The sequence below is a fragment of the Protobothrops mucrosquamatus genome, unplaced genomic scaffold (genome assembly GCF_001527695.2).
Source record: "Protobothrops mucrosquamatus isolate PMUCROS unplaced genomic scaffold, P.Mucros_1.0 scaffold5, whole genome shotgun sequence".
Classification (NCBI taxonomy): domain Eukaryota; kingdom Metazoa; phylum Chordata; class Lepidosauria; order Squamata; family Viperidae; genus Protobothrops; species Protobothrops mucrosquamatus.
The window spans coordinates 3,910,034-3,924,584 of record NW_015386392.1 but is presented as its reverse complement, the minus strand read 5'-3'; the positions used below and the strand labels follow the sequence as shown (position 1 = coordinate 3,924,584).

The 14,551-nt window shown below is 40.6% G+C and overlaps 1 protein-coding gene across 1 annotated transcript in view; it reads left to right on the top strand.

The window, feature by feature from the left end:
• The window catches only part of LOC107303320 (sodium channel protein type 5 subunit alpha), a 315,483-nt gene that overhangs the window by 43,967 nt on the left and 256,965 nt on the right, over nucleotides 1–14,551 (top strand). Inside the window, exon 5 of the mRNA XM_015832541.1 lies at nucleotides 8,392–8,483. Coding sequence (XP_015688027.1) covers nucleotides 8,392–8,483 — 92 coding nt within the window. The remainder of the gene's footprint in view (nucleotides 1–8,391; nucleotides 8,484–14,551) is intronic.

Genomic DNA, 14,551 nt, shown 5'->3' with positions numbered 1-14,551 from the left:
GATTGGCCTAGGGGGGGATTTTATAGGGATTTTAAAGGGATTTTATAATATTAAACTTAATACAGGTTATTTAATATATATTTTAATTTGGCTTTTAGAGATATCTATTGTATTGTACTGTTTTTATTTACCTGTAAGCCGCCCTGAGTCCCTCGGGAGAAGGGCGGGGTATAAATGGGATTAAATAAAATAAAATAAAATAAATAATAATAGATACCCAAAGCATAACAGATTTCACCCATCTTCATGATGTTGAAAAAAATGGGGAAAAATACTGTTTTAATATTGGCAAGGATGACTTCACCTGCTCACCCTCAGGCTGGGGATGAGATAAAAGCAACATCGACCAAAGAAAAGAACTTTATGAGGATATGGCCATAATTACAAGAGGACAAGTAAAATCACTTTGCAAACTGGTAATTTATTTATTTTTTGGGGAACAACTTGCAAAGCTCCTGTAGCAGTACGGGTAGTCCTCGACTTACAGTTTGTTTACAATAGTGCTGAAAAAGTGACTTGTGACTGTTTTAAACACTTACGACCATTGCAGCATCCCATGGTCCCACGTGATCAAAATCCAGACACTTGGCAACCTATGACGATTGTAGTGTCTCAGAGTTATGTCATCATCTTTTGCGACTTTCTGACAAGCAAGGGCAATGGGGAAGCCAGATTCACTGAACAATCATGTTACTAACTTAACAACTGCAAGGATTCACTTAACAACCGTAGCAAGAAAGGTCGTAAAATGGGACAAAACTCACTTAACAGCTTTCTCGCTTAGCACAGATATTTTGGACTCAGTTTTGGTCATAGGTCGAGGACTGCCTGTAGATAAAATAGGCTATCCCTGTGGTCCTTTTCTCTCTCTTCAAAGAATAACAGAATAACAGAGTCGGAAGGGACCTTGAAGGTCTTCTAGTCCAACCCCCTGCTCTGGCAGGAAGCCTTATACTATTTCAGAGAAATGGTTATCCAATATCTTAAAAATCTCCAGTGTTGAAGCACTTACAACTTCTGGAGTCAAATCATTCCACTGATTAATTGTTCTAACTGTCAGGAAATTTCTCCTTAGTTCCAGGTTGCTTCTCTCTTTGGTTAGTTTCCATCTGTTGCTTCTCATCCTGCCTTCAGATGCTTTGGAGAATAGTTTGACTCCCTCTTCTTTGGGGCAACATTACCGTCACAAGTCAAGCACAACCTGCATAAGTTCCTTGGAGGTTTACATAAATGAAAAATAGCATCCCCTTTTCTGTCCAGTAGCCAATTTTAGCATAACCAGAAGGAGCTAAAGAAAAAAAAATCAGATTATTTCCTCCTAGCATCATTAGCCTGTTTAGCTTGTCTGCTCAATAGAACTGGAACTTCCCAGGTTTTGCCCATCCTTGATTGAACGTTGTGAACTTAAAACTACTTGTGCCTCTTTTGGTGTCTCAGGCATAGAAGAGAACAAAAGAAGGTTTTATCAATGAATACTCTGTTTGAAAACATGAGACCGCCCAGACTGTACAACTGTACAACTCTGGATCATTGTGGATTTGGCACCAGACCTTCACACCTTTTCAGAGAGTGATTTGAAGGAAATGGTGAAGGGATGCAGTGAATGCCCTCTCTTTTGAGCCTTGGAAACTGGGCTAACTTAGTTTTCCGGTAGGAACCTTGTTGAGGGTTTTTATATATCATAGACCTTGCCTTCGACTTATGACAATAAAGGAGCCTGACCGTGATGGTTATAAGTCAGGATGATCATAAAGCAGATCATCACATTACCAGACCTAATTTGATCTTTGTTTTATGGCAGTTGTTAAGTGAGCACCACAGTCATGGTGACTGTTAAGCAAACTCATTGTTTTTAATGGGGCATTTTTATTGAAGTAAACATTAGGTTTTAGAATTGGGAAATAAATACACGTTCCTGTTAAAAACATTATAAGTCATGTGACCATGGGATAATAATAATAATAATAATAATAATAATAATAATAATAATAATAATAATAATAATAATAATAATAATAATAATAATAATAATAATAATAATAATAATAATAATAATAATAATAAAAAAGTTGGAAGGAACCTTGGAGGTCATCTATTCTAGTCCAACCCCCTGCTTATTTCGGACAAATGGCTGTCCAGTCTCTTCTTAAAAACTTCCAGTGTTGGAGCATTCACCGCTTCTGGAGGCAGGTTGTTCCACTGGTTAATTGTTCTCACTGTCAGGAAGTTTCTCCTTAGTTCTAGGTTGCTTCTCTCCTTGATGAGTTTCCATCCATTGCTTCTTGTCCTGCCTTCAGGTGCTTTGGAGAATAGCTTGACTCCCTCTTCTTTGTGGCAGCCCCTGAGATATTGGAACTCTGCTATCATGTCCCCCCTCGTCCTTCTCTTCATTAAACTAGACATACCCAATTCCAGCAACCGTTCCTTATATATTTTTGTTGCTCTTCTCTGTACTCTTTCTAGAGTCTCAACATCTTTTTTACATTGCGGTGACCAAAACTGGATGCAGTATTCCAAGTGTGGCCTTACCAAGGCATTGTAAAGTGGTATTAATGCTCCAAATAGCTGTAAATACAGGCCAATTGCTGAGTGTCAGAAATAGGGTCACAGGACTGTGACATATTGGGAACTTTGAAACCAAATAATAAGTATTCATGGTTGTAAGTTGTAATAGCAAGAATTTAGGAATTGTTGCAGTAAAGGTGAGAGCTTAAAACATTTTTTAAAACACCATTTTAACCTGAACTTGTAGAGACTTTATGCATCTTGCATGTTTAAAATATTTTGAAACATGGGAAGCCTACAGGTAGCCCTCAACATATGGCCACAATTGAGCCCAAAATTTCCATTGTTAAGCAAGGCAGTTGTTAAGTGACTTTTGTCCCATTTTACTTCCCTTTTGCCACTAAGCGAATCACTGCAGTTGTTAAGTGAATCGGGCAGTTGTTAAGCAAATCTGGCTTCCTCATCTACTCTACTTATCAGAAACCAGCTAGGAAGGTTGTAAATGGTGATCACGTGACCCCAGGACACGGCAACTGTCGTGAGTACATGCCAGTTGCCAAGCTCCCACATTTTGATCACCTGATCAACGATGGTTGCAAGTATGAAAATTGGCCATAAGTCGTGTTTGTCAATGCCATTGTAACTTCGAACACTCACTAAATGAATTGTTGTAAAATCCAACTCCAGTTTCCAGAGCTATCTCTATTTTCAAGCATGCTTCTGGATCTGTATTCTTAAAAAGTACAAATAACAACTACAAGTTACAGCCTTCTCTGTGGCAGCTCCTGCCCTCTGGAATGACCTACCCCCCGACCTACGTACAACTGCGGACCTGCGCCTTTTTCGCCAAGCCCTAAAAACCCATCTATTCCATGCGGCCGGCCTGGCGTAGTCTTAATTAGGTTTTAGTACAGGTTTTTATGTGGGGTATTTTAGAGCAGGCCTTTATTTATTTAATTTGATTTTAGAATAGATATTTATTGTGATTTTTATTATCGCCTGTTCACCGCCCTGAGTCCCGTAAGGGAGATAGGGCGGTATATAAATTTAAATAAACATAAACAGCTTAGGAATTTGTTTGCAAGCCTGCTGATTATCCAGAAAAAGAACTGCAGCAGGAAGTGTCTTGTAGGACAGGGGTCCCCAATCCCTGGTCCATGGACTGGCAGCAGTCTGCGGTGGGCTAGAAACCGGCTGCACAAAGAGGCTATAAGCCCCATTTGCGGGATGCAGACAGTGTGTAAAGTCACACATCCTCCAGTCCGTGGAAAAATCTCTCTCCCTCATGCCAGAAAAGGTGGGGGCCACCACTGTAGAAAGGAAGCATTTAGCATTCTGAGAAGGGCAGCTGTTTTCCAAAAGCATTTGTAGTTGTGAAAGGGTCTGGGACTTCTGTACTCAATTGTGCTTAAAGCTTAAAGCTAACAGGGGGCCGATCACACCTTGGGGTGAGAGGCGGGAAAAAAAAAGAAATAGAATTGGACTGAAATTCAGGATTTCACTTCTAAAGAGGTAGCTGGCAAATCTTGGGAGTTACTTGCTGTTCCCTTTAACAGTCCATTAACAGCCACGGACTGATGGCCACTGCATGGGGCACTTGGTGGGCAAATACAGGAAGTCCTTACGACCACAACTGAGCTGAAAATTTCTGTTGCTAAGCCAGAAAGTGAGTTTTGCTCCATTTTATGACCTTTCTTGCCACAGTTGTTAAATGAATCTCTGTAGAATCTTCCTGACAGTTAGAACAATTAATCAGTGGAATGGTTTGACTCCAGAAGTTGTAAGTGCTTCAACACTGGAGATTTTTAAGATATTGGACAACCATTTGTCCGAAACGGTATAGGGTTTCCTGCCAGAGCACGGGATTGGACTAGAAGACCTTCAAGGTCCCTTCCGACTCTGTTATTCTTTGGACAGAGAGAAAAGGACCACAGGGATAGCCTATTTTATTTACAGGCAGTCCTCAACTTATGACCAAAACTGAGCCCAAAATATCTGTGCTAAGCGAGACAGCTGTTAAGTGAGTTTTGCCCCATTTTATGACCTTTTTGCCACAGTTGTTAAATGAATCTCTGTAGTTGTCAAATTAGTAGCATGGTTGTTAAGTGAATCTGGTTTCCCCATTGACTCAGCTTGTCTGAACCCAAAAGATGATCACATGATCCCAGGACACTGCAACCATCATAAATATGATCCAGTTGACTGAATTTTGATCACGTGACCATGGGGGACGCTGCAATGGCCAATAAGTATGAAGAACGATCCTAAGTCACTTTTTTCAGTGTCTTTGTAGTTTCAAACGGTCACTAAAGGAACAATTATAAGTCGAGGACTACCTGTATTAGAGGTAGAAATCATAAACAGCATTGGCAAAAGGCTACAAAATGCCCGTGAGATTTCTACAAAACGGTCCAGTACTCAAATAGAAGATTAGTACACATTAGTTCCTGACTGCAGTAATTAGTGATAAGACAGGTCTTCTAGCTTTGACAATCTTTTAACGTATTTTGATCTTTCCCCCCCCTTTGTGCTGCTTTAATATGTCAGCAGAAAAATAGATGAGGCTTTAAATAGGAGTTCCACATCCCTTCCACTGAGTTAGCTCTCTGTAATAAAATGGGGGGGGCGGGGTAGTCTGTAAAAAGAAACTCCCATATTTAAAAAAATATATGATGCTTGCTTTAATCCCGTTATTATTACTATTAATGCTTTCAGTTGCCAGAAGCTGCCTTAAGAATCATATTTGGAGGTGGGCTGTTTGGATTCACATTTGAAACTATATGTATAATTTTAATTTTTTATTTTAATTTTTGAGAAAATGCTTTTGTAACTGGGGGGATTTTTTTTTAGGGCTTGCATGTATTCATGCCTACATATATATAAAAGGGTTAAGGGCTAAGTTTAAATAACCTACTAATTGACAGAACATCCACCTCATGTGTGAAGAAGATTCTAATTTAGTATCTAGCTTCCCCAGAGAAGGAAAAAGAAGAAACAGATGGAAATTGTATTTCTTGCTCCAAAGAAATTCCCTTCTAGTCCTTTATGTAGAACAGGTGGGCGACAGACTTGCAAGAAATCTGAGTATTAATTGTTATAATTAGATATAATTAGATCATGAATTTGTTATACCAAAGTTGTTGAATTCTTTCATGACGGCTCCATAGTTTAGCTGCAATAAACCTACTAATCTTAAATTTTGTATTACAGCTTAATATATGTTGTACATGTAGTCCTCGACTTATAACCATAATTGAGCCCAAAATTTCTGTTGCTAAGCGAGACAGTTAAGTGAGTTTTCCCCATTTTACAACCTCTCTTGCCGCAGTTGTTAAGTGAATCACTGCAGTTGTTAACTTCATAGCATGGTTATTAAATGAAGCTGGCTTCCTCATTGACATTGTTTGTCAAACGGTCACGACCCCAGGACACTGCGACCGTCATAAATATAAGTCAGTTGCTAGGTGTCTGAATCTGGATCATGTGACCACGAGGATGCTACAATGGTCATAAGTGTGTAAAACAGTCATAAGTCACTTTTCTTAGTGCTGTTGTAACTTTGAATTGTTATTAAACTAACTGTTGTAAGTCAAGGATTACCTGTAGTCACTTTAATAGAGTGTTTTGTCGTAATAGCTGAAAAGCCTGACAATATTGGGGGTAAACAGATCAAAGGTATTAACTGATTTAGTATTAACTGACTTCCTGTATTCCTGTTTAACTTCAAGAAACTTAGATCTTTTCCTAGGAATCTTTAATCACTAACAATTTGGAGGAAATTCAATTATGTTCTTATATTGGAAAGTGCATTATAGTGTAAAAAGATTCATCAACGTTTCCCCATTCTTTTCACTTTCATAGAGCTACGTCCCTAAATTCATGTATTATTTTGACTTGTTTGCCCTCCATCTCGATATTTAAAATGTGTAAAATATGGATTTATCAGGTTATAAGTAGATTGTAGATGCTTAGAGCCTCTTTAACATCACATTGCCTTAGACATGTTCCCTGTATAACAGGAGAATTTTGAAACAGTGGTGTGTTTTTTTTTTTGTTTGCTCACCAGCCTGTGATCTCAGGCAGATCGCGGATGAGAGCTGGAAAAAGTTAATTCCTTTTGGTTGCTTGGTAAGATTCCCATTTACAATAAGATTACGTTGATCCAAAAATCTTTTCCAATCACATTGCCTCATTCCTGCTGCAAGGCCAAGACTTAAGTGCTGGTTTTTGTGTCTTTGTATACATGACTAGTTTGCACTTTCATTATCCTGGGATTTTCTACGTATTTAATGTTCTTCAGTAAGAAATTCAATACAGTTAGTCCTCGACGTACGACCACAATTGAGCCCAAAATTTTCATTGCTAATCAAAAGAGTTGTTAAATGAGTTTTGCCCTATTTTATGACCTTTTTTGCCCGGTTGTTCAGTGAATCACTGCAATTGTTACATTAGTAACACGGTTATTAAGTGAATCTGGATTCCTCACTGACTTTTGTTTGTCAGAAAGTCACAAACGGTGATCATATGACCCCATGTCATAAATACATGCCAGTTGCCAATTTCAATCATGTGACCATGGAGAGGTTGCAACTGTCGTAAATGTGAAAAATGGTCATAAATCACTGATTGTAACTTCGAACGGTCACTAAATAAATGGTTATAAGTTGAGGACTACCTGTGATGTTGGGTAAGCAGGTAAGAAGGTAAGCAGGTAAGAAGGTAAGATCAGCACTACTGATCTTCCTTCTGCTTATCTGCAGGAAAATTATGTGAGTAATTCATGGTGGCCAATTAAACAAATCTTTGCCTTAGACAGGGGTAGGCCACCTTGGCTCTTTTATGACTCGTGGACTTCAACTCCCAGAATTCCTGAGCCAGTATGGCTCAGCATGGAAACCTCTCCATTTCTCCTCAGCATGGCTGGCTCAGGAATTCTGGGAGTTGAAGTCCACGAGTCATAAAAGAGACAAAATGGCCTACCCCTGGCCTAAAGAGAATCCTTTAAAAATTCTGTGCAATTGCCTTGAGGATCATCATGGAAGAAAATGGAATATCGGAATACAAAAAATGACTCTGTTTTAAATAGATGAAAGACACGATGGTTTGCATGAGCTAATCCAGCAGCCAAAACATAGATCAGAAATGTCCATAATGCACAAATATTTTAGCAGCAGACCTGCAGGAAATCAGTACAGGTGAGAATTGCCAAGACAGAAAAGCCGTTTACCCAATTCTGGTAATCAGCACATCAGCTTTAAGATAACAGAATAACAGAGTTGTAAATCACCTTAGAGGTCATCTAGTCCAATTCCTGCATGAGTAGGAGACCCTATACTAGGGGTAGGCAACCTTGGCTCTTTTATGACTCGTGGACTTCAATTCCCAGAATTCCTGAGCCAGCCATACTGAGGGGAAAGGGAGAGGTTTCCAAGCTGAGCCATGCTGGCTCAAGAATTCTGGGAATTGAAGTCCACAAGTCATAAAAGGGCCAAGGTTGCCTACCCCTGCCCTATACCATTTCTAGACAAGCCTGAGCCATTTTAAGACAGTCCCTAGCTATGTGTGCCTTGCTGAGTGTTTCCAAACAATTTTGGTTTAATTCAACAGATTTGTAAGAAAATTGACCAGACTAGGTAAAAATTTCATACTTTGGAATGTTAGGCTACTGATCGCTTTTTTAATTTTTTTTTAAAAAAACACTTTCATACAAACCAGGTAAGAAGCCCTGATAATGACATATCTGGTCTCAGCCTCAAGTGACTATTTTTTTCCCTGTCCTCCCCTTCCCTTCTTTCTCTTCTTTTCTTTCTTTTGCTGTCCTTGTTTTGCTGTCATGGTCTTCTTCTTCTTCTTCTTCTTCTTGTCTGAAACTTTCCTTGTTTACAGATACATAACAGAATTTGTGGACCTGGGCAATGTCTCAGCCTTACGAACATTCAGAGTTCTCCGGGCGCTGAAAACAATCTCAGTCATTTCAGGTGAAACAAAAATTATAATGGGGGTTAAGCACTTGGGACGCACCCAGTAAAGCTTATGTGCCATTCCCCCATAGCAAAATGGCCGCCGGTAGAATATGGTTTGGTATGGATGAGTAAAGGGAATAGAGGAACCTGTCAATAGAATGCTTTTTGATATGGCCTTAATCCATTCCCTCATACTTTATTTTGTGGTGAGCATCAAACGTTCTTTGTGGATCTAAAATATCTGGGTGGAATTTTTTTGTGTTTGTGCCTTCAGGTCAGTCTTGACTCATGACTATGCAAGCATGTCCATGTTGTTTTCTAAGCAATGTTTTCCAAAGTGATTTGCTATTGTCTCCTTCCTAGGGCTGAGAGAGAAGGACTGGCCCTACAATGCCAAAATGGCTTTTAGGCCTAAGGCAGAATTAGAATTCAGGATCTCCCAGCTTCCGTCTAGGATCTTCCTCACTGCACCACATTGGCTCTTGAGCTGACAGGGTAGGTCAGGTCTAGAGCAGGGGTCTTCAAACTTGGCCCTTTTATGACTTGTAGACTTTAACTCCCAGAATTCCTCAGCCAGGCACGCTCGCTGAGGAATTCTGGGAGTTGAAGTCTACAAGTCATAAAAGGGCCAAGTTTGAAGACCCCTGCTCTAGAGTCTCTGAGTAGTTCTGTGAATGAGGAAAATTTACAACCTGGTTCTCCTCAGATCTTTCTCAGACATCTCCACCAAGAGAGAGTGACTGGTCAAGTCACTGAGTTGACTTCTGGTTCTGAGGCATGACTCAAACTCAGGTTTTCATACTTCTAATCCATGGGACTCCAAATCTGGCAACTTTAAGACTTGTTGACTTCATCTTCCAGAATTCCTCAGCCACCAAGCTGGCTGAGGAATTCTGGAGTTGAAGTCAACAAGTCTTAAATTTGTCAAGCTTGGAGAGCCCTGTTATAAACCCAACACCTTAAACTAATAGCTCAAATTGGCTCTCAGAAGTATGACTTGCAAAGATCCCCCACCCCTACTCAATCTAATATTTTAAACCTTTAACTTGTTAGAAAAATAGAACAAAAATACTAAACTAGGCCCAATCCATTGAAAAAAATCTTTTGCATGAAAATGTTTTGGAGGTAAATTGCAAAAATATGACACTCCCCTTGGAAAAAGTAAGATCCTTCAATAAAATTAATTTTAGACTAAAGACTATTTATATTTACAAATACTTGTATTTATATAAAAATGCTTTTTATAGCTGAAAAAAAACCCCCTTCAGAATGACGAATCGAGTTTTGTTTTCTCATTTTGTTGACTGCCAGATGTGTTAGACTACAACCTCCATCCTCACTTGTGAGGATGGGAATTGAAGTCCGACATTGTTGGAAGGCTGGATTCATCTTTCTTCAGTATCATTAGGCCTAGCAATTTAAATCTGAGTCAACTGAATTTGGGCACAATTCTCAAGTCCTTTTTTCCCCTCAGAAACCCCACTGAGACAAATAGTGCAGCCTTCTTATGAAACGTCCTTTAATTTCCAATGGTGCCAGCTCCTCTCTTTGACATCCTCCCACATTGCCTTATTTTAGTCAAAAATGAAGGCAATTCCTTTTTTCCTCTCCCCTTCTTATGAAACTTAGTAATGGATGTATTCATGTTCCTCTTTCCCCCTTTAAATTGGCAGTGGAATGATGGAGAAAAATAAATATGCCAGGAGCGTATCTATGGACAGGTCTCCTTAGTGTTAAGTTCTTTCAACTGCATGGCAGGTAGAGAAGAATGTCAAAACAACCAACCGTGTGCATGACAGATTTTGTGTACAGATAGGTCCTCGACTTACAACCACAATTCAGTTCACAATTTTCATTGCTGAGCAAGACAGTTAAGTGAGGTTTGCCCCATTTTATGACCTTTCTTGCCACAGTTGTTAAGTGCATCACTGCAGTTGTTAAGTTAGTAACACGGTTATTAAAGGAATCTGGCTTCCCCATTGAATTTGCTTGTCGGAAGGTCACAAATGGTGATCACATGATCCCGGGGCAGCTAACCATCATAAATACATGCCAGTTGCCAAGCAACTGAATTTTAATCACATGACCATGAGGATGCTGCAACGGTCATAAGTGTGAAAAAATAGTCTCATAATTCACTTTTTCAATTCACTCAACGAATGGCTGTAAGTCGAAAACTACCTGTAGATGGTTATCCTGAACAGATGTTGGCAATTATAGGATAAAAAAGAGATTGTTTAATTTTTTATTTTATCTTATTTTATTTTAGAGAGAGAAGGATGAGAGACAAGGGTTGGCAGAACCAACACCCTTTAGGAGCTGCCACTAAATTAGGTGGCAAATATTCACACTGCAGCATTCTCCACTGAAACTAAAGCAATGGCACTTGTTTTGAGGCACCTGTGAAGCATTGAAGGGATAAATGTCCTATTTTCCAGAAGGCAAATGAAAATCCATGGGAGGAAAATGCAATTTTATTTTAATGGATCTGGATTTCCTCCTCCTTGCCTTCCCTGATCCCATACTGCAGTGGTGGCGAACCTATGGCACGCGTGCCAGAGGCGGCACTCAGAGCCCTCTCTGTGGGCACCCGTGCCATGCCCCGGAGATGGCAACTGTCCTCTTCAACCAGCCGCCTGCTAAATTGCTGAGGTCCCACGTGGCTGGATGCATCCCAGCATCCATGCACTTGCTGGCTTCTGGGTGTGGGGGCTGATGGTGCCAGGGCCCTGCCTCACCCTGCAACAATAGCACCCTCGCCCTGACTTGCCTTGCCTCGCCTCACCCCACAGGACCAGCCTCCTGCCCACTGCCCCACCCGTCAGAGACCCCCTGGATCTCCCCCAACCCTGCCTGGCCCCCACGGGTGTCTCTCCCCAGGAGCAATATCGAGTTGGTTACGCCCACCCATCTGGCAGGCCACACCCACCCGGCGGCCATACCCACCCGGCGATACATAAGTGGGTTTTGGGTTGAAGTTTGGGCACTCGGTCTCTAAAACGTTCTCTATCACTGCCATACTGAATTGTACAAAAGCTAATGGCGAGTTGTAGACAATGAAATACTTTTGGCTTTGCAAAACACGTAGCAGGAAGGAGATTGCTCAGCTGTCAGGTAAAAGAAAAAGGAAAGATTTTCCCCTGTCCAGTCGTGTCCAACTCTAGGGGGCGGTATTCATCTCCGTTTCCTAGCCAAGGAAGCCAGCATTGGCCGAAGACATTTCCGTGGTCATGTGGCTAGCATGACACTACGCCGAGGCGCATTGAATGCTGTTACCTTCCCACCGAAGTGGTACCTATTTATCTATTCGCATTTGCATGCTTTTGAACCGCTAGGTGGATAGGAGCTGGGGTGAGGATGGGAGCTCACCTCATCACGCGGTGCCGGGGTCTTGAACTGCCAATCTTCCGGTCGACAAGCCCGATGTCTTAACCGATAGTACAATAAACTGTGTACCCACTTGTTTATGTATAGAAAGATAAAGACTTTTTCAAGTGGTGCTCAGGTCTTAGCCATTATATGTCCTGGCTGTGTAGATTTTTTTTCTTGCAACAATAATGGTGGCTTGTTGTTGGTTTCTGGGATGTTTTTTCAAATTCCCAATCTAGGCTATAAGCTTGATATTTCCTGTTGGTCTTTCATCACGATACTAAATGGTCCAGACTTGCTTAGTCTTTTTCAAGAATAGTCAAAATATAAAAATGTTGCCGTGTTTTGCTAGTACCAGTGAGCTCCAGTAGAAGGGAATGTTGTAGCTGAGGATTGAACTGTGGAGTCTTTGGTGCCCTCTGACCTTAGTTGTTTCCTTGCAGATGTTTCCTTCTTTTCACATCATGATGAGGTTACCTAGTTGGGTGATGAAAGGTCTGCAAAAAAACAACCAAGCTCAGAGAACACCAAGGACCCCATACCATTGAGCTCTTTAAGCAGTGCTCATTTCCTTGATGAGATCAGAGTTTGTAGATCATAGAATTATAGAACTGGAAGAGATTTTGGAGGTCTTCTAGTCCCAACCTCTGCCCGTGCCAGGAGTCCTTATTCCATCCTGGACAAATAATTGACCAGTCTTTTCTTGAAATTCTCCAGTGATTGAGTACCCAAATTCTGGGAGGCAACCTATTCCCCTGATTTTTTTTAAAATTGGATGTACAAGTACTCCTTGACTTACGATCACAATTGAGCTCAAAAATTCTGCCTCTAAATGAGACAGTTGTTAAGTGAATTTTGCCCCGTGTTACAACTTTTCTTGCCGCAGATGTTAAGTTACTAACAGGGTTGTTAGCAACACATCTCCTGCTTGAGCAGGGAATTGGACTAGAAGACCTCCAAAGTCCCTTCCAGCTCTATTCTAATTGATTGATTAATTGATTGATTGATTGTTAAATAAAGCTGACTTCCCTATTGATTTTGCTGGTCAGAAGGTTGCAAAAGATTATCACATGACCCCAGGATACTGCAACTATCATAAATATGAGTCATATGCCGTCTGAATTTTGATCACGTGAACATGGGGATGCTGCAATGATCATAAGTGTGAAATGTTCATGTCACTTTTTTCAGTGCCGTTGTAACTTTGAATGGTCACTAAATGAACTGTTGTAAGTCAAGGACTACCTGTATTCTTCCCAAAGAGTATATCAGCTCCATTTTTTTTTACTTTGATGAGAGATCGCCAAATCCATTTGAGAATTCAGACTGAAGGGAAATCAACAGTTAAGACTTTGTGAAATATGGAAGCTGACTGACTCACACATATCCAGATATATTTCAGTATTACCAATCATAATGTAATTTCTTGGGCTTTCCCTAAATATACCCTTGGGGGCTAGAATCCTGGACTGTCACTTCACTTTTCATTTGAGTTTTTAAAGATGTTCCTCAAACAAAGATGTTTGAGGACTTTTTAAAGATGTTCCTCAAACAAAGCACTAACCAGATGAGGATCCATGTGTGAAGGGTTCCACATTTTAGATTTGTGGCTGTGCTCTCTAATGTGGAATCATTTAAGACTGTAGTGTAGGACAGAGGTGGGGAACTATGGCCTTTTTAATGACATGGCTGGCTCAGGAATTCTGGGAGTTGAAGTCTACAAGTCATAAAAGGGCCAGAGTTCCTCACCCCTGATCTAGGAGATAACCAGGCTGAGCCCGAGGGAGAGGTCAAATGTGTCATAAGTCCTCAGTCCCTGCGCACTCACAAGTCCAGCCCACCTTGATTGCCTTCTTAATTCCTGCTCATTTCTCTTGACCGTTAGTAGCTCAGATTCTTGTAGAGAGCTTAAGCTTGCAATAAAGCTTTATACCCATTTGAACTGCCCGAATCTCCCGATTTCCCCAGCGCTTGATAGTTAGCATTGATGAGTCAAGGCATTTCCAAATGAGGTATTTGCATAATTTCCAATTCTATTCCACAACATTTTGTATCCTTGGCTGCTAAGCTGTCTTCTAACTCAGCGGAATGCTAGATGACAAGGCCTGTCACACTTTGGATCAGCATGTTGATAAATCAGAATCTTCCTGTTGGCTGTGTTTTTGTTACATGACCACACCACAGCAGTGGGAGAAATTCTACTGCCAAACCCAAGCCCACAAAAATTTCTTGTGAAATCGGGGAAATTTAAATTCAGCATCTTCAGGAATATCTCTCCCCCCATGAATCTTTCTATTAAAATTCTTGTGCTTATTAATTCCTCCTGTACAAAATAGTCAAAGGAAATCCTCAAGTTATGATCACAATTAAACCTAAAATTTCTGTTGCTAAGTGAGAAATTTGTTGATTTTTGCCCCAATTTACGACCTTTCTTACCACATTTCTTAAGGGAATCACCGCACTTGTTAAGTTAGTAACACAGTTGTTAAGTGAATCTGGCTTCCCCATTGATTTTACTTGTCAGAAGTTCACAAAAGGGGGTCACACAACCCTGGGACATTGCAACCATCGTAAGTATGAATCAGTTGCCAAGGGTCTGAATTTTGATCACAAGCCCATGGGGGTGCTGCAATGGTCATAAGTGTGAAAATGGTCCTTTTTTCAATGCCATTGTAACTTCGAATGTTCACTAAATTAATGGTTCTGAGTCAAGG